The sequence below is a fragment of the Macrosteles quadrilineatus genome, unplaced genomic scaffold, assembly GCF_028750875.1.
Source record: "Macrosteles quadrilineatus isolate MER2022 unplaced genomic scaffold, UCM_ALF_1.0 Scaffold_1__1_contigs__length_201487025, whole genome shotgun sequence".
Taxonomy (NCBI): Eukaryota; Metazoa; Arthropoda; class Insecta; order Hemiptera; family Cicadellidae; genus Macrosteles; species Macrosteles quadrilineatus.
The window spans coordinates 73,785,715-73,809,036 of NW_026542594.1; the positions used below are offsets into that span (position 1 = coordinate 73,785,715).

Genomic DNA, 23,322 nt, shown 5'->3' on the forward strand with positions numbered 1-23,322 from the left:
CCTGGTGCGTAGATCGAGGCATACAAGAATAACACAAATACAACAAAAACATTATATGAGGTCTGTTAAAAATGTATCCGACCTTACTTTTTCTCTAGTAATCCAACAACCGCATTGAGCTGCTCCCTGGTGCGTAGATCGAGGCATACAAGAATAACACAAATACAACAAAAACATTATATGAGGTCTGTTAAAAATGTATCCAACCTTACTTTTTCTCTAGTAATCCAACAACCGCATTGAGCTGCTCCCTGGTGCGTAGATCGAGGCATACAAGAATAACACAAATACAACAAAAACATTATATGAGGTCTGTTAAAAATGTATCCGACCTTACTTTTTCTCTAGTAATCCAACAACCGCATTGAGCTGCTCCCTGGTGTGTAGATCGAGGCATACAAGAATAACACAAATACAAGTACAAGTACACATGGCTTCAGTTTGTTGTCGGCCGCCAAACGTGAAACTGTATACGTAGTGTTCGTTGTGTTTTTGTGCTAAGCAAAATGACGGAACAGGTGGAATAGCGATACTGCATTAAATTTTGCAAAAACTGGGAGATACCCAAGCTCAAACGATTCTTAATATCCAGCAAGCCTTTGGAGAAGGGGCTATGGGTGTAACACAGAAAAAAGAGTGGTACAACAGATTCAAAGATGGTCGCACTTCGGTGGACAGTGAACCTTGTTCTGGGAGACCATCAAGTCAAAACGATGAAGTTATCGATCAATTTCAAGTTTTAGCAATGGAGGATCGACGTATTACTGTTTGTGAACTAGCTACGGAAGTTAGAATCGGTATTGGTTCAGTTCATTCAATCTTAATGGAAGATTTGGTTACGCACAGAGTTGCTGTAAAATATGTCCCAAATACTGATGAACAAAAGGAATTAGGGCTCTTAGTTGCTCAAGACATACTGGAAAGCTTTCAGAATGACCCAAACTTTCTTAAAACAGTTATAACTAGTCCTGAAAATAAGGCGCAGTCTTCTCAGTGGAAACACAAACTCCATATCGCCGCAGCCAAAAAAGCACACCAAGTTCGAAGCAAATTCAAAGTCATGCTGATTGTTTTAAGTTTATCATAGTACACACCTGAAGAACAAAAAATTACCAAAAAGTACTACTTAGAAGTTCTACACTGCATACCCGATGAAGTGCGTCGCTGATTTGTGGGCCACAGACTCCTGGTGGCTTTGTTCAGGATCAAATCAAGTCAAATCATTCTTTATTCGTCATACATAAAATAACATGTATTGAATATAGTCAAATATGCTATAAATACACATATACATAACTAAATATTACAAAGTGCTTAAAATATAGGCAACTATAAGATTTACTGTCAACAAAATAATCTTTAAAAAGTAAAGAATTCTTAACTGAATATTTAAACAAAAATATTACATTATTGCAACCACAATAACATGAGCCGTTAATAAAATAAAAAACATACATCAATTTTTCAGCCTTAAATAAAAAAAGCAAACAAAAAAAGTGTTTCAAGACTGCAAATAAAACATGTGTTTTATTTAGGAATCTAATTACATCGCGCACTTCACAGTCGGCGGCAGTCTCAATTGGTGGTACCATTTTGAATGCTCGAAACCGGATGTAAACACGGCCGATTTTTCTCGAATTTCCGGCTAGGTCTTACCAATAGAATCCCATACACAGCGCAAATGTTGAAAATGCCAATCGCAGTTCTGGAACGGACAAATTTAAAAACGGTACTTACTTAAAAAACATGCCTCGTATTTGAACGTTATGGGCTCCGATACCACTAGACAGATTGCAATGAAACTTTCAGGCATTATTAAGCTTATTCAAGGATGGTTTGTGTGAAGTTTGGTGCAGATCCATCAAAAGGCCTCCGCCCCAGTGGCTCTGAAGTTTCCCATCTTAATCGGATGAGTACTCATATATAAATGGAATTAAAGAATCTTAACAGCTGTTTAAAATTAACATATGTGATGTTCAATAGCATTAAAAAGTTATAAGGTTTACCAATAGGGTGCAGCACTATTAATTGTTTAAATCGATGACCAATTTGAGCTAATTTGAACCAAGCAGCAACAAAAAGCTGTGAGAACTGTCAAAGTAGGATCTTTTGATCTTTTACAGAGTTATGTTTATATTTTTAATTTAATAAATAATTTTTGATATTGTAGTAATAAGGTGTTTTTATTTTTATGTGCATAGTTCATTAACTTATTTATTGACTTTCTTTATTCCTATTTGAAATCTATTGTTTTTGTATGGTTTATTTAAAAAAAAAAAAAAATGTTTGGGAAACGGAGAAGCCAGTTTGTTGGTAAAATGACTTTATTTCAAATCGTCTTTACTTGCTTTTATCAGCTGATTATTTAAATGATTTAAATGAGTCATCTGCCAATGTTTTTGTTTGGGACTGTAAAGTTGAGACCTGTTTCCTCTGTAGGGAGAAAGGTCTCAATGATAAAAACGCTAAACATATAGCTGGGTCTGGGCAGTGCAATGCATTTAAAGGCGCACTGCAACAAGCGAAAGCCCAACCACGAAGATAAGGATCCTCCAGTGCAATGTAGATCGATCCAGGACGGCTGACGCGCTTCTCAGTCAGCTTGCCCTCGAACACGGTGTTGACGCGCTTTTGGTCAGCGAACAGTACCAGTACCGGGACAGGGACCCATCTTTTTGGTTTCCCGATACACTTGGTACTGCTGCATTCTGGGTTCGTAATACAGCTAAAGTGCAGGTGAGGAGTCACGCGAAGGGCCGAGGATTCGTTTGGGTCCGGTGCGGGGATGTCACTTGGTTTAGTGTATACCTCACCCCCAATGAGGCTATCCGTGACTTTCGTGGAAAGATAGACCGCCTGGAAGAGAGCGTGCGCGATACCGCCGGGCACGTTGTCGTGGCGGGGGATTTCAATGCTAGGGCTGTCGAGTGGGGAATGACTCTCACTAATTCCCGGGGGAAGTACATCCTGGACTTTGCTGCCAGGGCTGGACTTGTTGTCATAAACGAAGGCAACACGCCAACTTTCCAGCGTCCCGGAATGAGGGGAACGATCCCAGACATCACGCTTGCATCTGAGTCCCTCTTGCCGAGGATACGAGCCTGGAGAGTCCTAGAGGATTATACGGCCAGTGACCACCAGTACATCATTTTTGATGTCCTGGATAGTCATCAGAGACAAGCTACCGTGTCTCGGCAGGTGCCCGTTCGGTGGAACACCAAAAAGCTGGACGTGGCCAAATTCACCGAAGTCATACTACAGGGGGAGCCAGTGGTACCTGCTGCATCTGGCGTGGCTCACGCAGAGACATCAGTTACATCATTGATGAGGCTGATAGTCTCGGCCTGCGAAGAGTCAATGCCTTGCAGGAGATCCCGGTGTGATAAGCGACCTGTGTACTGGTGGACAACCGAGATCGCAGAACTGCGACGGGCAGCATTGAGAGCCAGACGTCTTGCTACCAGGGCCAGAGAACCTGAAGATAGACGTCTTAAGTCTGACGCTTACAAGGTGGCTAGGAAGTCTCTTCGCCGGGTCATTAACCGGAGCAAACGCAGTTGCTGGGAGAAATTAAGGGACGATGTCGATTCCGATCCGTGGGGCTTGGGTTACAAGAAGCCAAGAAGCTTGGCACCCGCTCTCCACCTTCCGTTATGGACGGGGCCTCTATGGAGAGGATCGTAAAGTCCCTTTTCCCAACTCACACACTGCGCCCATTGCGGGAGTTTGGAAGGGTGGACGACGTACCGCTTTTCAGTCTCGAGGAGTTGCAGGCGGCCGTTCTATTCCTGAAGAACAACAAGGCTCCTGGACCGGATGGGGTACCTGGTGAGGCCCTGAAGAAAGTCTTTTCAATAAATCCACAAATCCTTTTGAGCACGTACAATGCCTGTCTGGCCGAGGGGAAGTTTCCCTTCTGCTGGACAGCTAGGCTGGTGCTCGTGGGGAAGGGAAAAGGAAACCCAGACCTACCCTCCTCTTACAGACCTCTCTGTATGTTGGACACTGCTGGGAAAGTCTTGGAAAAGTTGATCCGTTCCCGACTGAATTCAGCCGTGGTTGCTGCAGGAAATCTATCCCCTCGTCAGTACGGCTTCAGGAAGGGACGGTCAAAGGTTGACGCTATGGTGGGGAACGTTGAAGTCCAAACCACTCGTGCCGCAAAGTACCTTGGGGTCATGGTGGACAGCAAGCTCAGCTGGCGAGACCAGATCACCCGTACGGCGGACAAGGTCGCTAAAATGGTTTCTTCCCTTAGTCGGTTAATGGCCAATGTCGGAGGTCCGCGATCCAGCCACAGAAGGCTGTTGATGTCTGCGGTCCAGTCTGTGCTCCTGTACAGTGCGGAAGTCTGGGCAGATGCTCTCAATAAGGAGATATATAGGATGCGGCTCGCCCGAGTGCAGCGTCAGGCAGCACTAAGGGTAGCATCTGCCTATCGAACAGTGTCCAAACCCGCCGTCCTGGTGGTTGCTGGAGTCATCCCCGTCAAACTTTTGGCGGTGGAGAGGAAGGTAATTTATCAGCGCCGTGGGGAGGACCAGGCAAGAATTGAGGAACGCACCCGGACCTTCCAGCTGTGGCAGGAGAGCTGGGAACAGGAGACAAGGGGGCTCTGGACCAGGCGACTGATACAACAGGTCCAACCTTGGGTTAATCGGTGAACTTCTACCTCACCCAATTTCTGACGGGTCACGGCTTTTTCCGGTCGTACTTGTTCAGGATGGGCAAAAGCCGTGTCACCCGATTGCATATACTGCCCAGGCATTCCCGATGACGTGGAACACACTTTCTTCCACTGCCAGCATTGGGAAAGGCCCCGCCTAGAGGCTCAACAGTTCGTAGGACTGCTGTCGGTGGACACGGTCATACCGATGATGATGGAGGGTGAGGACAATTGGACCTGTGTGTCACTTTACATCCAGGGTGTTCTCCGCGCCAAGAAGCTTGACCTCGACCGGGATGCGGTGTAGGTCAAAAAAAAAAATAAAAAAATAATGCCAGAAACGGTGCGAGCCCTGTGGGCTTAGGTCACATGTTGGCCTGACTTGAAGTAATATGACAAACAATTCCAGGTCTGTGTCCAACAGAGTAGAGGGGTTTTTTTAGTGAGTAGTCTGTGATAAACTCAGGAGTCTCACACTACAGGCTGGCTACCTGTGTGCGTAAAAGCATTTTCCCTCCTCACCCTAAAAAAAAAAAAAATGTTTTTGTTTAGTTTTTTATATACACAATTCTGTTGAGTTCATGAAATAAAATAAAGCTAGAAGTGTTTGTTAATCTGTGAATTTTTCTTATATTAACCTTCCAACATGGTGTCAGGTTATTAGAAGAATAACAATAATGAATGGAATACCTCTACCAGATCCACTTGACATTTCGGACAAAACAAATGCAGCAGAGAAATGGATGTTATTCAAGGTCCAATGGAACAACTATCTAAGTTTGGCTGAAGCGTGTGGTGGCTCAGGATGCAGCAAGATAACAAGCAAAAAAGTTCAGGTACTGTAAGCGTACGACTTGTTTGCGAGCCGGGTGCGCGGGGGGAGAGCGGTACCAATCTCCCACCACGCAGCCAAAGTTTCCGTAGCAGTGGTCAGACTACGCTTCCTAAAAACATTCGACCAGCGCTGTTCGCGTTGTTTTCCTTTTTTGCGTACATTTTTTTAGAATTTAAATTTGAATTTAATTCTAATACCATACAATGTAATTACTAAGGGTTCTATATTGTTGTTTTGGTACTGTAGTAGAGTATTTTATTTTGATATAACTATTTTTTGACTTATTTAAATGTACACCAAACGGTAAAATCATATTAGGCCTATATTCCAATTTAATTGTTAAGTTTGACTTTTTAGGTGTAAATTATTAACTTTTATAGTTAGAGTTTATAGGCGATATCTTAAGATATAGTATTTTATGTAAAAACACATACAAATAAACAGAAAACCATAAGGCTTAGTACATATCATTATGGAAACTTTTGCTTATTTTCGTATTATGTACAATAAATAACACCTTAAAATACCGGACGGGTTTTCCGAACACCCTTTAAAACGGTTAATGGCTTGCAGTTATTTATATTTATTTTATATCCCTAAGTTGATAAAACGAAAGTCGGTCTCTTAATGTCGTACGTAAAGTATTTTATGACACTATATTTTATGACCGGACGAGTATTGTATTCTATCGTGTTCTATCGACTGTCAGTTTATTGGACTATGCTGTTTAGATGAGTAGTGCGGTTGAGTAATTAATGAGTGATTGTTAAGCCGTGGGTTAAAAAAGTGTCCGGCTAGGCTAACATAGATTAATTAATATCATGGCAACCGCCCGTAAAAAAGGGTAAACCATTCACAGAGAAGCGATGGAAATATTATAAGACCAGCAGGTGCCGTGTGTTGGTGTGTTGGTGTTACGCATCCGCTGGGAGTAGAAGTAGTATATAGACAACATTTTTAGGGCGACTAGTAGCAGATCGCCAAGCGCCCGGCTGTGGTGGGGGCCCCTCCTGGCTAAGGAGGCGGTGGAGGGGCCACGCGCAAACAAGTCGTGCGCTTACAGTAGCTTTATTCCAGTCTCTCATTGGAGGTAAAACATTACAGCTAATAAATAAAATATGCAATGACAAGGCCAGCGTTGATGAGATTATTGATAGACTAGATGATTATTTTAATAATGCTAAGAATGTTACTTTTGAGCGCTTTATGTTTAATAGTGCTACACAATCACCAAATGAGTCTTGTAAAGAGTATATTAACAGGTTACATGAAATGATAGGAAATTGTGAATTTGAGTTACTGTCAAATTTATCTAGGCTTGAAATTGAAGAGCAGCTCTTATGTGATAGATTAGTAGTAGGTTTAGTAAATAACGACTTAAGAAAACGGCTCTTATCAAAAAAAGATCTGACTCTTGATAATGCAACAAGCATATGTCTTTCTGATGAGCAGGCTAGTAATCTTGCTAAAAAAATCAATGAACGTAGAGCTAACGAGACTGAACCTTCTGCGGAAAATATAGTTAATGAGTCGTTTAGAATAAACAGTGATCAAAAACTTCTTTCGTGTAAATTCTGTGAGGGGAAACACCAAAGAGGAGCAAGTTACTGTCCTGCGTTTGGAAAAGCGTGTAGTTTATGTCGAAAAAACAATCATTTTGCTGAAATGTGCCTTAAAGCAAAAGAAAAGATTAAAGTAGTAAGCTCTGCTTGTGAAGATACCATTCCTGGAGATGATGTAGACATAAATGACATATATTAAATGGAAGATTACATTCCAAAAAAAGTCTATTCGTCCATTTGAAAGTCCCATTTAGGAAAGGTAATCGAATACTAAAATGTCAACTTGATAGCGGGGTGACACGCAATGTAATGTGTTATGATATTTTAAAGGAGCTGGTTGGAGTTATCGTCCAGTCCTACAAAAAAGTAATACAACGCTTACTTTCTATGGTGGTGCTTCAAAGGCTTCTCTTGGGAAAATAACATTGCATGTTATATGGAAGAATATTAAGCAAAGAATGACGTTTGAAGTTATCAATACGAAGCATATTCCATTGATTGGAGCTCAAGACTGTTTACGGTTAGGGCTTATTGCAGTAGATGAGGATGTTTTTGAGTTAAAGAATTCTCCAAATACAAGCTCCATTCTATCTTCTTTTCAAGACATTGGTCTAAGTCTAGGATGCTTTGAGGGTAAACATAAATTTAGACTTGACGAGTCTGTTTTTCCTGTAGTGGTTCCACCTCAAAGATATCCTCTGGTTTTACAAGATGAGATAAAAAGTGAAATACAACGTCTTGAAGAATTAGGTGTAAGGTAACGGAACCTTCCTCATGGGTCAGTGCTATGGTTGTCGTTAAGAAACCGAACAAATTACGCATTTGTATTGACCCACATCAACTAAACATATTACGGTAGAAACCGATCACAAACCTCTTGAGACTATTTTCAAAAAACCTTTGGTCAATGCACCTAAGCGGTTGCAAAGAATGTTGCTACGTTTGCAGAGGTTTACATTTACTGTTGTTTATCGACCAGGTACATGTTCTCATGTATGGTAGTCCTATTAAATTGCGTAACTGAATGTATAAAAAAACTGATAACTCATTTACTTTTTATCCGATTTTAACAAACAAGGCCTCATTTGATTTGCATTAAAATTCTCTATCGTTTCGGTAAGGTAAAAGATGTTCTTAATATTTACGGTTTTCATTAAATTTGGCATTAAAGATTTAAAATGGCCGCCATATTGAAACGGCTAGAGATATTGAAACGAAATTTTCACAGTTCCTTTTACTTGTAGACCTACTTATTCATACCAAATTTTAAATCTCTATCTTGAAAAATGCCCAAGATATAAATTTATAAAAATCACAAACACACCGACAGACAGAAATCTAGGCACTTAGACCCATACTTATATGGTGTTTTATGTTTGTCTTCGCCCAGGGAACAAGTCCACAAAATATGTCCAGACAATTCGGAAACACCCTGTAAAAGGGTGATAAACTAATATTATTTTACTCTAAGTTGCCTAGACAGCAATTTACATGTATGTGGCTTTTACGTCTGATAAATAGTTAAGATGCACAAAAAAGCATAGCCTACCATATCAATGTAAGGTGGGATTGGACTTAAATTAGGATTTATGGTTTTTACCATGATTAGCTTAGGCAGGTAAAAAAATTACATCTCGTTTTAACCAAATCAAATTCAATAATTTGAAATGAAGTAGTAGTTATGATTGTGATCATTTCTGTGCTCTATGGTCAATAGTAGAGATAGTCAAAACCAAAATTCATCAATTCTCGATACCAATACTTAAAAACATAAACATAACCAATAACCATTGTCTTCTGTGATAGCAGCAATCCCCTGAATATCACCCGCAGTTACGGAAACTATCTTGTTCGTAAATAATGTATAATATATTTCTGCACAAAAGTAATTTATACCATGTATATTTGTGAAAGCATATTTGAATTAAATTGAAAACATCCTCGTCCTCACCTAGAGTCACAAAAACTTCATTATTGCTTTACGAAATTGTGGCAAAAAAGTGAATTTTTTGATCACGTGATCTACGCAGACGGGTTTTACGATTGCGATAACTATCAGGTATTGGTATTAACCTATGATGATCGATTCTCAAAACAATGCAAATACTCATGTATTGATGGTATTGAGAATCGACACTTTCCTAGTCAATTTTCCAGTGAATACTAATAATTTATCTGTACTTTTTACTTGATCAATAAACTGATAGTGTGAGAGCAGTGAACTTATTGTTTACTAATTGTATTCTACACTTAAAACAATAAGGCTTGTCAATAAATAGTTGCCAACTACAACAGAACTTAAGATAGAGAAATGTCAGGTACATTGGCATCGCCGGCCCCATCCACCTGCTTGGGTCGAGGGCCACCACGTCGGAATGTGCGAGTGCGTCTTTCCCTGGGTTCATGCGACACACTACGAGAGCGAGAACGTGAGCCTTGGCTGTACTGCTGCTGCTGTCTCGAATACAAAGGACGCCGGCGCTGGTACGGAGGAAAAGGTGGTCGGAAGTAGGGTCTAGGCCGGTCCTCTGGCTCAGAGTCCACCTCTTTCAATGTGCAGTCCTTTCCCTCGCTACAACAAATTTATCATATCAAGTTTCAAAGTTAAGTATGTAGTCTAAACCAGTGTATACTATTATAGTTAGCAGGTAAAGTAAAATATACAAAACTCAATTTAACAATGCCTCTTAAATTAATGTTAAAATCATGAATAAATTTGTAGTACCTAATCTTAATTACCATGTCCAAATGGATTTCTTAAACTGTTATAGTAGTTAGTATGGTTAGCAGTCAAAACTTATAATTTTAAGTCTGTTTCATAACTAAATGTCATATTTTCAAACGAGAATAATCTTCACCTAGTTATTTGCAACAAAAACACCAGTCGGGGTCCTCAGTCAAACTTGAAAATAAGTCAATTCTAGGTCTTTCTTGGTGATACTTACATATTTAATGTGAAAGGGGCTGGGTACAGGAGGAATTGCAGCAGCAGCATCACAATATGTCTTATCAGACTACAGAGACAAATAGAGTCGTACACATAGAGACGATTGGCAGCAGAGATAATCGATCAATGTCACACTGAATATTTCAAATAAGGATGTGTAAGACCCACAAATTTGAGCCATATTTATTTTTGTTTTTTAACTGTATTTTTAATATCTTTTTTAAAGAGGAATCTCAGGAGAAGCGGTTGTTGCAGCCGTTTCCAAAGTTTGGGCAGTCACACATTCACATTAGCACAGCTCAGGAGATTAAAGATTATTATATTGATGTTTACGTAAACGTGGACACAATAATTGATAAGGATTTTGTCGCAATCATTGGAGATTCAGAAGATTGATAGCAGTGACATAACTATGGGGGGCGATGAGGGGGATAGTGCCCCCTCCCCAGAACCCTAAAATGAAAATAAATGTTTCTATCACAGCAACCCTACTTCTTTAAACTACAGTTGCATGAAGTTTATAACAGAAACTGATGATTTGGTTTTATTAATCTAGTTTGTTAATTATTAGTTGGTTTGAATAGTAATATAGTTAAAGGTATAAACTAATTTCAAAAGGTTTATTTAATGAATACACCCAGGCAGCAGGAGTAAATTTGGAGAGTGGTACTGGTAACCACTTGGTTAACTACTTGGCATGCGCTAAGCACTAAGCAGATGGCTTTTAGGTTAGTTCTAGTTCACTTGACACTTTTAGACTTGTAACAAAAATATTAAATGAGCCCGGTCATTCTGAAATACATTGATATTATTTAGTAAAATGTTGTGAACAGTATTGTGTATTATTATCCGGTAAGGTGTCAGGGCTGTCGGGAGGGTATTTCGGCCAAGTCTAAAACTTGGAGAAACTGTAATAAGTTGGGAATCATGCATACGGCTGGTAAAAACCAAGCAAATGTTTTTACCTATAGTACTTCTTAATCAAGAAATACTATTTCCTGAATCCGACCGGCCAGAGACAGCCTCAATTGGGTTGATTTTTTAGTTCTTTTGAACGTGATTACCGTTCAAAATATAAAAAAGGGCCACGAAGTGAACCTAGCAGCTATAGGCCAATATCCCTGATCCTAACATTCTAAAAAATAATCGAAAAAATTGTACTTGGTAGACTCCTAAGCCATCTCGAACGGCATAGCCTACTTACGAATAAACAGCACGGATTCCTCAGGGGTAGATCAACAACAACAGCCCTGATACAGCTGACAGAACATGTCATAGACCAATTGGAGGAAGGATGCTCAGTGACCAGCCTGTTTCTTGACTTTAGCAAAGCCTTTGATTGCCTCAATCACGACCAGCTACTACAAAAACTAAGAGCCCTAGGAGTAGGAGGTAAAGAAGCAGAATGGTTTAAATGCTATCTCAAGGGAAGAAAGCAACTGGTAGAAATAAATCACGCCCAAAATAACATAAACTACAAAATCCTATCTCCAACAACTGGTGTAAAAAGAGGGGTTCCACAAGGATCTGTACTGGGGCCAGTGCTCTTCCTCCTCCTCACGAATGACATGCCAAACTGCATGAATGATGCCTGCTCCACTATAATGTACGCAGACGATACCGTGCTTACCATCTCTGATAAAGCTACTGAAATGCTTGAAACAAATATGATTGCATGCCTCAACCAAGCTCAACACTACTGTAAAAACAATGATCTAGTCTTAAATGAAAACAAAACAGTACAAATTATTTTTAACACAAAAAATAAAAGTACAAACTTAGCACCTCTCCCCGGCCTGGAAGCAAGGAACATAACCAAATATCTAGGTATCACAATTGACTCAAAATTGTCATGGAAGCAACACATCGACCAACTTGGCAAGAAACTCTCGGCAGGTACCCGCGTAATTAGAAAACTCAAACAAATATGTGGCCTGGAGATAGCTAAAGTTGCCTACTTTGCTCTTTTTGAAACCTACTTAAGATATGGAATAGTGACATGGGGAGGAACATCAGCATCCAATATGGAAAAGATTCTTACTCTACAAAAAAGAGCAATCAGATGCCTAGCAGGACTTCACTACCAAGAAAGCAGCCGGGAATCTTTTAAACAACTAAAAATCCTCACAGCAACCTCACTCTACATTCGGGAAACCATTCTGCATTCAGTCACCTCACAACAGTTAAGACATCATGAACTCCATACATACAACACAAGACATGCCACAAATTTCACCCTACCACTACACCGCCAAAAGCTTTTCGAGAAGAAACCTTCATACAAAGGAGCGCTCTTCTTCAACCACCTACCCGACCATCTAAGAAGCCAGTCACCCCAACGTTTCAAGAACCAGCTAACGGCATGGCTCCAAGAAAGACCCTACTACTTACTCAGAATCAGAATTCCTGAACACCTGACACAGCGCCGCCGCCGACGAGAGCTCTCTCTGGACATCAAAATGTGAACTTTGTGTTATCACATTACATATCTATATAAAAAAAATCTTGAGCATTGTAAATAAAGAACATTGTCTATTGTCTAATTTTTCCAAATTTTCCGGGAGAGGACGACTCTCCCCAGACCCCCCCCCCCCCCCCCCGCCAATTGAGTGCAGAAGTTGAGCCCATTCATACCCCCAAAGCCAGTTCTAGGTACGCCACTGATTCATTATTGAATCTTAAGTCATGAAGTATCAAGAAACTTTTGAGAAATAAAGAATTGGAACCACAAAACTCATGGCTCAATTCAGGTTTTTATCGTTTGACAAAACTCATGGCTCAATTCAGGTTTTTATCGTTTGACAAAACTCACAACTCACATTCACGTTTCAGTAGGTAACCTTCCAGTATTTCACTCTCTTTAGTGCTGTAGCACAGACTACTTAACTAATTAATAACGAGTTGCAGGCTGCTTAGCTTGCCTATTTAGTTTTGCTATCAAGGATCTAAATAACAGTTGAACATGTAAAATAAAGTTATTGCATGTATGCAAATTCACTCACTCCATATCTTTCCCTCTCAGTTCCTTCAGTAACGGGATTAGCTGCAAGCGTCTGTCAGACACCATATTCCACATCATGCCTCTAGGCTTATCAGGACGAGGAGCGACTTTGATCACCTTTGTAGGAGTGATTATATAATCAACAGGCACATCAAAAGGCTTAAACAAGTCTTGTGGTAACGATTCGAATACCTGAAACAATAACAATAGAATCATCTACAGTACAGTAGGAAATTACAAAATACAGTAGAAAGGAAATGGACATTCCTATGAAAGCTATTGAGCATCTATATTTATAAGTTTGTATATATATATATTTGAACGTTATGGACCCCGAAACCGCTCGACAGATTGTAATGAAACTTTCAGGCATTATTAAGCATTATTCAAGGATGGTTTGTGTGAAGCTTGGTGCAGATCCGTCAAAAGGGCTCCGCCCCAGTGGCTCTGGAGTTTCCCATGATAACCTGATGAGTGCTCATATTTAAATGGAATTAAAGAATCTTAACAGCTGTTTCAACTAAACAAATTGATTCTCTGATGATCAATAGCATTAAAAGGTTAAAAAATGTACCAACAGGGTGCAGCACTATTAACTGTCAAAATTTTTAGCATTATTAGCTTATATTTATATTTATAAAAGAGGAAGTTTGTTTAGTAAATAATTTTTGATAGTGTGTGAATAAGGAGTTTTATTTTTTAAGTGCGTATGTTTGTGGCAATTAGATTAACGTATATAAAATACTAAAATGCTATGGAAAGTGATCAAAACAGCCACGATGTAGGAAGTGGCTTAGGAAGTAGTTAAGTATGAGCATAGTGTGAGAACCGTCTGTGGCAGTTAGATTAATGTATCTTCAATCCTAAAATGCTATGAGAAGGGAAGGAAACAGGCCCCACAACGTAGGAAGTGGTGAAGGAAGTCGTAAGGCTTGCAGTGCTGAGTGTGGGAACTGTCTTTGGCAATTACATTAATGTATTTGCAATCCTAAAATGCTATGGGAAGAGAGGGAAACAGGTCCACGACGTAGGGGGTGGTGAAGGAAGTAGTAAAGGTGAGCAGTGTTGAGTGTGGGAATGGATTAATGTATCTGCAATGTTAAAATGCTATGGGAAGAGACTGTAGACTGTAGGTTAAAATGATTACGAAGCACGAATCGATACATATTTCGTTACATGGAATCGTTTACAATAGAAATTTACAACTGAGTTGATGATAACAGCTGATTTTTACTCCATAGAGGCTAAAAACTATTTTTACTCCCTAAAGAGTAAAAATGCTACTTTAGAACCGCAACGCATGCATTAAAAACGACTGTTTTTACTGCAGTATGACAAAAACAATATATTATGAACCCTTGATGACTCCGCTCAATTTAGTGGATGCCTCTGCGAACGCCACCTAGTAAATTAATAGGCCTACTTTTAGTGATCAGAGGAGATGAAGCATGTTTATTTACTTCACTCTCATTTATGATCACATTACACACATACATACACTAATAACTGTGTGCGAAGCAATTGTTGAAAATGCGAGAAACTGGGACCACTTCTCAAACTTATTCTATACGACAGTGACGGGGACGGGTTGAGACATTATAATAGCTGCTTTAATATGACATCGATTTGAGCAAAAAAGGCTGCATTGTTGACTGAAGGCTGTTGGAACTTAAACACTATTAACTTATTTCAAATGTCAACCAATCTGAAAGTTTCCGTAGTGAAGCACGGGTATTCCGCTAGTTGATTACATAATCCATTTTGGGTGTATGATGTATTACTAACCAAGGGGATAATTACTACTGTTCAAAAACTAAGTCTTTTACTGCAAAACATTATAAAGTACACTAATATTGAACTAAAAGTCTAGAGGAAAGGTCGAGGATGTTTTGTAGTTTTCGACGATGCGCCGCCGGAATTGATGCGTTGTTCCACGATCCCGTTATTAGTTGTGACGTTCCGCGATCCCAGTGACTAACACAATAACGGTCTACAGATGTTATGTATAATGATTTTTTATATTGAAGTTTATTAAAGACATTTTCATTTTTCAATATAGATTGCTCGTCCACATGAAAAAGTGTGTTAGGTAAATTAAGAATGAGCGAATGTCCACTGAAAACAAATTGACTTTACAACTTAATTAATCGTAGAAAAACTGAAATATTTTAAGGCTTATAGGTTTTATGTTTTCAACCTCTTGAACAAACCAAACACCTCAAGCAATGCTCGGTCCCCTGGTACTTCTTAATAAAAGAAGTGACTGACAATAAAATATAAACTATATTGCCAGACAAGTGCAACATGATGACTTGTATTGTATTGAAAATAATGTGCCTGTAAAAGAGTGCTGGACTGATATTAAACATCATATGAACATTTATGGTATTTACTATGGTGACTTTTTTGTCAGTAAATTCTGTTAATTAAACACAATTATACGTACATTAAATTGTCCAATACAAATTAATTTGATTGAATATACACTATTGCCAAACATTCGCCAAATATTCAGGCCAGATTGCGACCGCAAATGTTGAAAAATGTGCAACTGTAACCACCCGAAACTAACCAAGTACACTATCGGCTAACTTCGGCCGAACTGTGCCGACTCAATATTGCGTATTCGCAGCAAAACATTCAAGTTAAGCTTTGTGCAACATGGACGCTGTTGTATACCTGTGTTTATGTTCTAAAGTTATGCTTACTTCAAGTCAAGTATGTATACGCACACACTAAGCTGATTTAGATTGTAGTTAAGCCATTTTTAAATTACCCGTGCCGTGCCCCACTGATTGTCAAAGATCCAGTCATTTTCTTATGGAATTTATTAATAATGTATAATAATAATATGTCAATTTGTTGACATATTAAATATCTTGTATATACTGATGTACATATCTTGTAGTAAATAATTAAAAATCATCGATTACAAGTAACATTAACTACACAACCACTGCAATAAATACTGTACGAATGACAGCGAGTGTGTACTGGCTAAGTTTGTGTCGGTCTGCGCTCGGCATTCATCCTAGTTCGTCTCCTTTGATCCGTAATGGGAGACCGCCAAAAAAGTGAGCGCACCCGAACATGAATGTTGGCGATCTTATCTTATCTTATCTAAAAGGGGCAGGCCAAGACCATTGAACTACCCCAAATGTACACGAGCACATCGAGTACACTATTGCACTCATATTCGGCCTTAGTCTACTGCAGGCATAAAGAATAAGTATTGTCATCAACGGCTCCGTTGACCTACCTGCTCGTCATGTACAGTGGTGACCAACACAGTGTTGTCATCAACAGCTCCTGTGGAAGCCAAAACAGCATATTCCAGGTCTGAGAAACCTTCTCCTTTACCAATCCTTTGGCCTGAAAGAAGATTTCTTATTTATCTTTTTCATATTGATTGCTACACCTTATTCTACATACCATGCAACTGTTACTCACATGTAGAATTGTGCTAGAATGAGTCTTAGTTTGTTGAGCAAGATTAAAAATACTCATCCTAGGACTTCTCCCTTGCTCAGGAGAAATAACATAATGCTGTCTATGAAAAATCGACTGCGGCTCATTGGTTTTCTAATAACTTAAATATGGAGCATTTTTTTTTAGTCCAGAGTTTGTATTATTAATCGTGAAACTTTATTTTAAGGTTAAATTCATGATTAGATTATTAAGCCCAATTGCCTGTGAGAGCCCAACACATTTCGGGGAAGTGCCCCTGGATATGTCTTTCAGTATCTGGAAGCCAATAAGAGAATACCATATCACAAAGAATTCTATTTTATTTTTATTTTATTTATTATCAATCATCACATTACATCAAGTTAATTGACAGGTGATTTGTCCATAAGTCTTAATTATTACTAAAAGTAGACTAAAATTAAAAATAAGAAAATTAAAATCTATTTTTGCTCTGATAAGAATTCCTCAACACTGTAAAAAGCCTTCTCCAATAACCATTTTTTCAAAGTTTTTTTAAAGCTAGCTACAGACTCTGTGTTTTTAATGAATGTGGGTAATTTGTTGTAAATTTGTGGTCCCATATATTGAGGGGAGAGGTGGAACAATTGAAGCCTATGTTGAACCGGTTTGATTAAATTTTTAAATCTCGTGTTATGAGAATGGTTTTGTTGGCTTTCCATGAATAATCCTATATCACCCTTCACCATTAAAGCGAGTTGATAAATATATGAACTGTATAAGGTTAACATTTTAAATGATATGAAAAATTCTTTACAGTGTGTAGTCTTAGGAACTCTTGCGATCAGTCTGATAGCTCTTTTTTGAAGGGTAAATATTTGTTTAGCCCGACAGGAAGATCCCCAAACAATTAATCCATAGTTCATAATAGAAGAAAAATAAGCGTGATATGTCATTAATTGTGTTTCTAAATTTGTGGTATATCTAATTACACGAATAACAAATGTGGCAGAGACTAGTAGTTTTGAAACATTTTTAATTTGTTGGTACCAATTAAGATTTGAATCAAGAGCTATTCCAAGGTAGTCTACAGAGTTTTTGGTGTGAATAGGAGACGAGTTACAATTTACTGAAATATTTGAACTTAAACTAGAGGGTGAAAACTGTATTAATTGTGTCTTTGACATATTCATTGAAAGCCCATTTACTTGACTTGACTTGACTACTGAAAACCAGTTCTGAAGCGATTGAAGCTCTTTGGTGATAATGAGATGCATCGGCTCGTCGGTTATGCCTTTGCAGATGAGAGCAGTGTCATCTGCATATTGAAAAATATTCATTTTTGTACTATTGCAAATGTCATTAACATAAATAATAAATAAGCAAGGGCCTAAAATTGATCCCTGGGGGACCCCAAACGGGGCTTTACTCCATTCTGATTTGAAGTAGGTTTTAAATTTGTTTATGATGATTCTTTGATGCCGGTTATCTAGATATGATTTAAACCATTTCAGCTCAATATTTTTTACACCAAGTCTGCTAAGTTTTTCAACCAGTATATTGTGATCAACACAATCGAAAGCCTTGGACAGATCACACAGTACACCAACCGTCTGTTGTGATCCATCCAAGGCCATCGCGATGTTGTCAATCATATTGGAAATTGCTTTCTGACTACTTAAATTTGATCTGAAGCCAAATTGTAATGGGTTGAATAAGCTATTTTCTTCCAAATACTGAACCAATTGAATGTTAATAATTTTCTCAAAGATTTTTGAAAAACATGGCAACAAAGCTATCGGCCGATAATCAGAAGGATTGTTAACATCTCCTTTCTTAAACAGTGGTTTCACATCAGAGAATTTAAGTTTGTTTGGGAAAATGCCTTGCTTCAAGGACTGGTTCACTAGTCTGCAAATAGGTCTTTTTATGATTTTAGAGACTTTTTTAATTACAAATAGGGGAATTTCATTCCACCCACAAGACTTTGTGTTTCTTAAAGACCCAATAACATCTTCAATTTCTTTAGCAGAGACACTTTTGAATTTAAATTGTAACTGATCCTGACTAAGTTTTTTATTTACTTGAACTTTATCAAAAAGACCCATTGCTTTGCATATGTCTGTTGATTGATTAACACTATGTGCCACATTTACAAAAAAACTATTAAACTGATTTGCCAACGATATTAAGTAGCTTTGCTCGGTTCCATCTCCTACTGTTATATTTCAACAGGAGTTTCAGAAGAATGTGTTTTAAGACCAAGCTCATTTTTCACTACTGACCAGGAAGCTTTTATTTTATTAGTTGATTTTTTGATAAAATTATCATTTGCTTTAAGTTTTGCTAAAGATACCACTTTTTAAAATATTTTTTTATAGTTTTTGAAATAAGTTAAAAATGTAGGGTTGTTATTTTCTTTTGACACTTGGTGTAAATATTTTTTTCTCTCTGCTGAAATTTTAATTCCTTGAGTGATCCAATTTTTTTTGTTTGACTTATGATTTCTTGTTTCAACTGTTTTTGGAAACGCTTCATTAAACAAATTGAGAAAAACTTTGTTATAGTTTTCATCAGCTGATGAAGCATCATCAAAGCCCCAATCTGTACCCTCCAAAGCTGCTTCAAAATTCCCACAGTTACTTTGAGTAAACTTGCGTGTCATTTTTTTATTTTTTAAATCATTAATTGGAGAAGGCGATCGCAGTATTTCAAAGCCTAAGAGCAAAATCATATGGTCAGACACACCAATATCTAAAACATTCTTACTTATATTCATTGCTCTCACATTAGAAATTATATTGTCTATACATGTTTTAGAAGTCTCAGTTATTCTAGTCGGAGTTATGTGACGTAATTTTCCTGGCGGACGACAAGTGGGAAATTAAGCCACCGGTAATAAAACGAGGATCCCAGGATTCGCCCTAGTCTGGTCGCGGGGAGTTTCCCAGGAGTCGATAGTGATTCGGATAGCCTAAATTTGATAGCCCTGGTTGTCAGAGCTCGAGACGAACGTTACGGGTTACTAACCACCCAACTAGAAATCACCACCCTAGCCTAGGGCTTGTGGGGAAATTAATAATTTTGGCTTGACTCTGAGGGCAAATATCTAAATGACACACTACTAGCTAACTTAACAAATCAACAAGTAAGCTAAGTAGTCACTCCGCTTACCTACGGAGTTAAGTTGTCAACCTGAAACAAACAAGGTTAGAACAAGAATAGGCCTAACCTAGTCTAACTCCCACAGAGTCCGAATTTACTAAAATGATAAGAAAACAAGTTAGCCTAAGTGGTCCAGGTGAGGAACGAACAAAAAAACGAAACTAAAAAGGTGAAACTGCTCCTTGAGCCAAAAACGAAAAACTAAAACTTTAACTTCCTCACGTGTTCAACTTAGACCAACTTCGACAGAACTTGTCCAGCAGAAACCTGTCTGCTGGAACAGACTTTGGTACGTTTGGGGAACTTTAAAAAAAGGGTTTTAAGAATTAAAAAAGAAAGTCCCAACACGGATTATGAAACGTAATTGAAAATATATTTCACCAACTGCAGTACTTTACTCAAATTGTTGGTTAAGGCGTATGACTAGGTCTGCGAATCAGGCCTAGCCTTCAAGTTCAACCAAGTTTCGTACACGAAAACTGGTCAAGTAATATACAATAATCTGTAAGTTAGTTACAAAACTTACCCGATGACGAAATTATATCAAAATATTCACTACGAAACAATACATACGAACTTAAGCTTTCAGAGCTTGCGATACGAACTTTAACTTGCACGAATTTTCGAGAACGAACCAAAAGCGAAACAAACTTACGAAAAGCCGGGATTACGAATGACAATTCACAATTCTCCTCCACAATCCTTCTTCTTCCCTCACCTTCGTCTCAGAATCGAGACGAAAGTTAAAACGATTCCTGATTGGTCCACGAGTTACAGAAAAAAAAAAAAACTGGCAGCGAAGGCAGGCGCATGGCAGCTTTAACAGGCTTACAGCCGCGTACCGCTCAAAGGTGACCCCGCTGCTCATCTTCTCTCCCGCAGCCCGGCCTCAGACGCAGTCGAACAGCCAAACAACCAAACTGACACCAGCGTCGTCTGCGGTCTTGGAATTTGAGGTTAGGTACGATGTCAGTTTAGTGTCGCGACTAGGCTTACTCAACAGCTTATGTTTAGCTGTTTAAAGTTCGTGGTTTAGCCGTTATTTTACCCCCTACACATTTGACCCGTTACAGTTAAGACGTTTGGGGTAAACCCATAGCACTCACAAATTTCTAAAAAATTGTAAGTGCTTGATTTTTGTTTAAGCAAGTCAATATTTGTATCTGATGAAATAAAAATATCTTTACATCGTGACTCTAATGCTAGTCTGTCCAGTAAAATTTCAAATTTGTCCAAAAATATTTTATCTATTTCATCACCAGGAATTCTGTATATTGAGATAAAAATAGAATTCCACTCTTTTACTTCAACAAAAGACCCTTCAAAACTGTTTGGTTCATTTAAAAATTTTAGGTCATCTCGTACTTTAAAATTTACATTTTTTTTATCATTATACATGACCCTCCCCTTAACTGATCTATTCTTGAAAAATAATCAGAAATCAAAAAGTTATCCAACTTACTCAGCAATTGAATATTTTTTTGTCCAACCAATGCTCATTTAGTGAAATAACATCAACATATTTTGCTTGATTTTCCAAAAACAATTGTAACTCCAAATGGTTATTTAAAAATCCCTGTACATTAAAATGTAAAATATTAACACAATTACTTAATTTATTCTTAAACTCAACTTTTCCCCTCATTGGTACAAGGTTTCTTCTCCTAAAAAAATACTGTTATTCGTATTGGTATTTACATAATCCATATGAACTAACTTATTTCTAGTATTTACATGTGATTCATCATTATCTCTGCTTGGCACACCACACTGTAAAACGGTACTCTGCTTTTTAACCGACACTTCACTCACACTATAATTCTGAGGCTGCTCGTTGTGTAGCTGCGTTATGGCACCAACACTAACACAACCCCTGACAGACAGCCCCCCATCACTTGACACAAAGAGCAGTTGCTTGGTCCAGGTGATCTTAAGTCTGAAGTAGTCGTTCTGTCAGAAGAAGCGGTTGATACATTGCTAGACGGGCTACTTGAAGTTGTGTCCATAGCAGCTGAGTGAGCCATAGATTCATTTACCATTCTAGTTTCAGTTGCTGAAGTTAATTGATGTTCATGGACTGGTGAAGATTCTTGTATGTTATGATGGTGAATAACTTGCTGCAAACGTTTGACAAAGTATTGGTAAGGAACACCATTGTGTAAAGGGCGGTTTGAGTGCTGAAAATAACAGATTATTTTAATGGATGCTTTTGTTGCCTCCTGAAATTGAACCAGATTCCTGACAAAGTGATCTGGCCACATCTGATCCCTCACACAGCCCATTGCAGAACAAATAAGCATTTTTAGATTTTTATTTTTGAATTGTTCTGTCAACTGTTGGAAAGCGTAATCATAATCAAACTTGGTTGGTTTAAGGTAGTATCTTGGTTTGGTTATCAAGCTAAAGACACTAGCCCCCTTATTTACCTTCTGATAAGCCAGGTGGCTGCTTAGGCAGTCTGAAGGCAATGGTTTACCAAATTCTTTTCGGAAGGTAACTGCCACACCTGCACTCAGACTCCTTTCATCTTCAAGGTCTGCAGAAATGGTGTGAGCAAAGCCGACAGACTCGTCATTTCGAAATGTATTTATCATGTTTCTCATGTTTGTCTGAATTACATTAATTGGAAATAAACTAGGATTATTTTTTTCTCTTGATGCCAATTTTGATGTTACTTTGTTAATGTTGTTTATAACAATAAATGATAACTTTTTCTTTCCCTTATAATTTAGGTGCAGTCCGTGACGTGTAAAATGACGTCATTGTAGTTCGTCCAGGTCAATAAGATGCACTTTGTTTGTTCTTATGACTATTTCCCTAATGTAACTGTTTAACAAGTTGATATCATCATGACGTGGATCATTTGAGCTAATGTCATAGCGATTTGGGATTGTGGTAATATATACAGATGATTTATCCTCACTTAGGTGTGTCAGATACTTTTCCAAATTGCTGTAAATGTTTGAGGTTGTTTTTTGAATTACATCATTAGTCCCAGCAATTATTAATAGTGACTTATGTCGAGATCTGTTAGCTTGGCTATAAATCTTCTCAGTTGTGGCGCCGGACATGACTTGACCACATACTGTAACTTTACTTCTGCTACAATTTTTTATCATTTCTGGTATTTCTTTTCCATGGCTGTCAGCATACAATTCTATTTCAAATGAGTGTCTAAATGATTGCTTATTTTCATGGTTCCAATATTCTTTCTTTTGTCTTCTTCTGAAACTAGTGTGTGACTTTTTTGGGCTTTGAAGAACAGTGCCTTTGTCTGAATCTACACTTTCATTTATTTCCAGTGTGTCATACTTATTGTTCATAGTGAAGTTTGCCGGACTTATAGTCTTGGGGTGTTGGTTTATTTTGTATACTTTTTTTGGTTTCTCCCAATTTTCAATTTTATTTTTATAACTAACTTCATTTAGATTGCTGTTGTTTGTAGAAACTGTGTGTAATGAAATATCTCCAGTAGAAGTGGTTGTACAGGAAGATGTTGGATTAATCATTGGAGTGGATGAAATGGGCGCTTTGAACATCATATCGGCTACGGTGTTGGGGCTTAGTGCATTCTTATTGCAATTGTGGAGAAATAATGCTAGTTGCGCTCGCTTAGTTAATACGTCACTCTCCCTAACCTCCGGCCAGAAGTTTTTAGGGTTACTCTTGAGTTCTTCAATTCTATCTTGAGCTATTCGCTGGATGAGTATGTCAGTGAAG

The 23,322-nt window shown here is 38.3% G+C and overlaps 1 protein-coding gene across 2 annotated transcripts in view; it reads right to left on the reverse strand.

Moving 5' to 3' along the window:
• Positions 1 to 23,322, reverse strand: part of LOC128983597 (methenyltetrahydrofolate synthase domain-containing protein) — a 75,803-nt gene that overhangs the window by 18,093 nt on the left and 34,388 nt on the right. Inside the window, exons 5-7 of one of the 2 annotated variants that reach the window (XM_054402942.1) lie at positions 16,271 to 16,383; positions 13,013 to 13,203; positions 9,410 to 9,635 (exon numbers count right to left, since the gene is read on the reverse strand). In XM_054402942.1, coding sequence (XP_054258917.1) covers positions 9,410 to 9,635; positions 13,013 to 13,203; positions 16,271 to 16,383 — 530 coding nt within the window. Of the gene's footprint in view, positions 1 to 9,385; positions 9,636 to 13,012; positions 13,204 to 16,270; positions 16,384 to 23,322 lie in introns of both variants that reach the window. The other variant, XM_054402941.1, reaches the window with a different exon arrangement.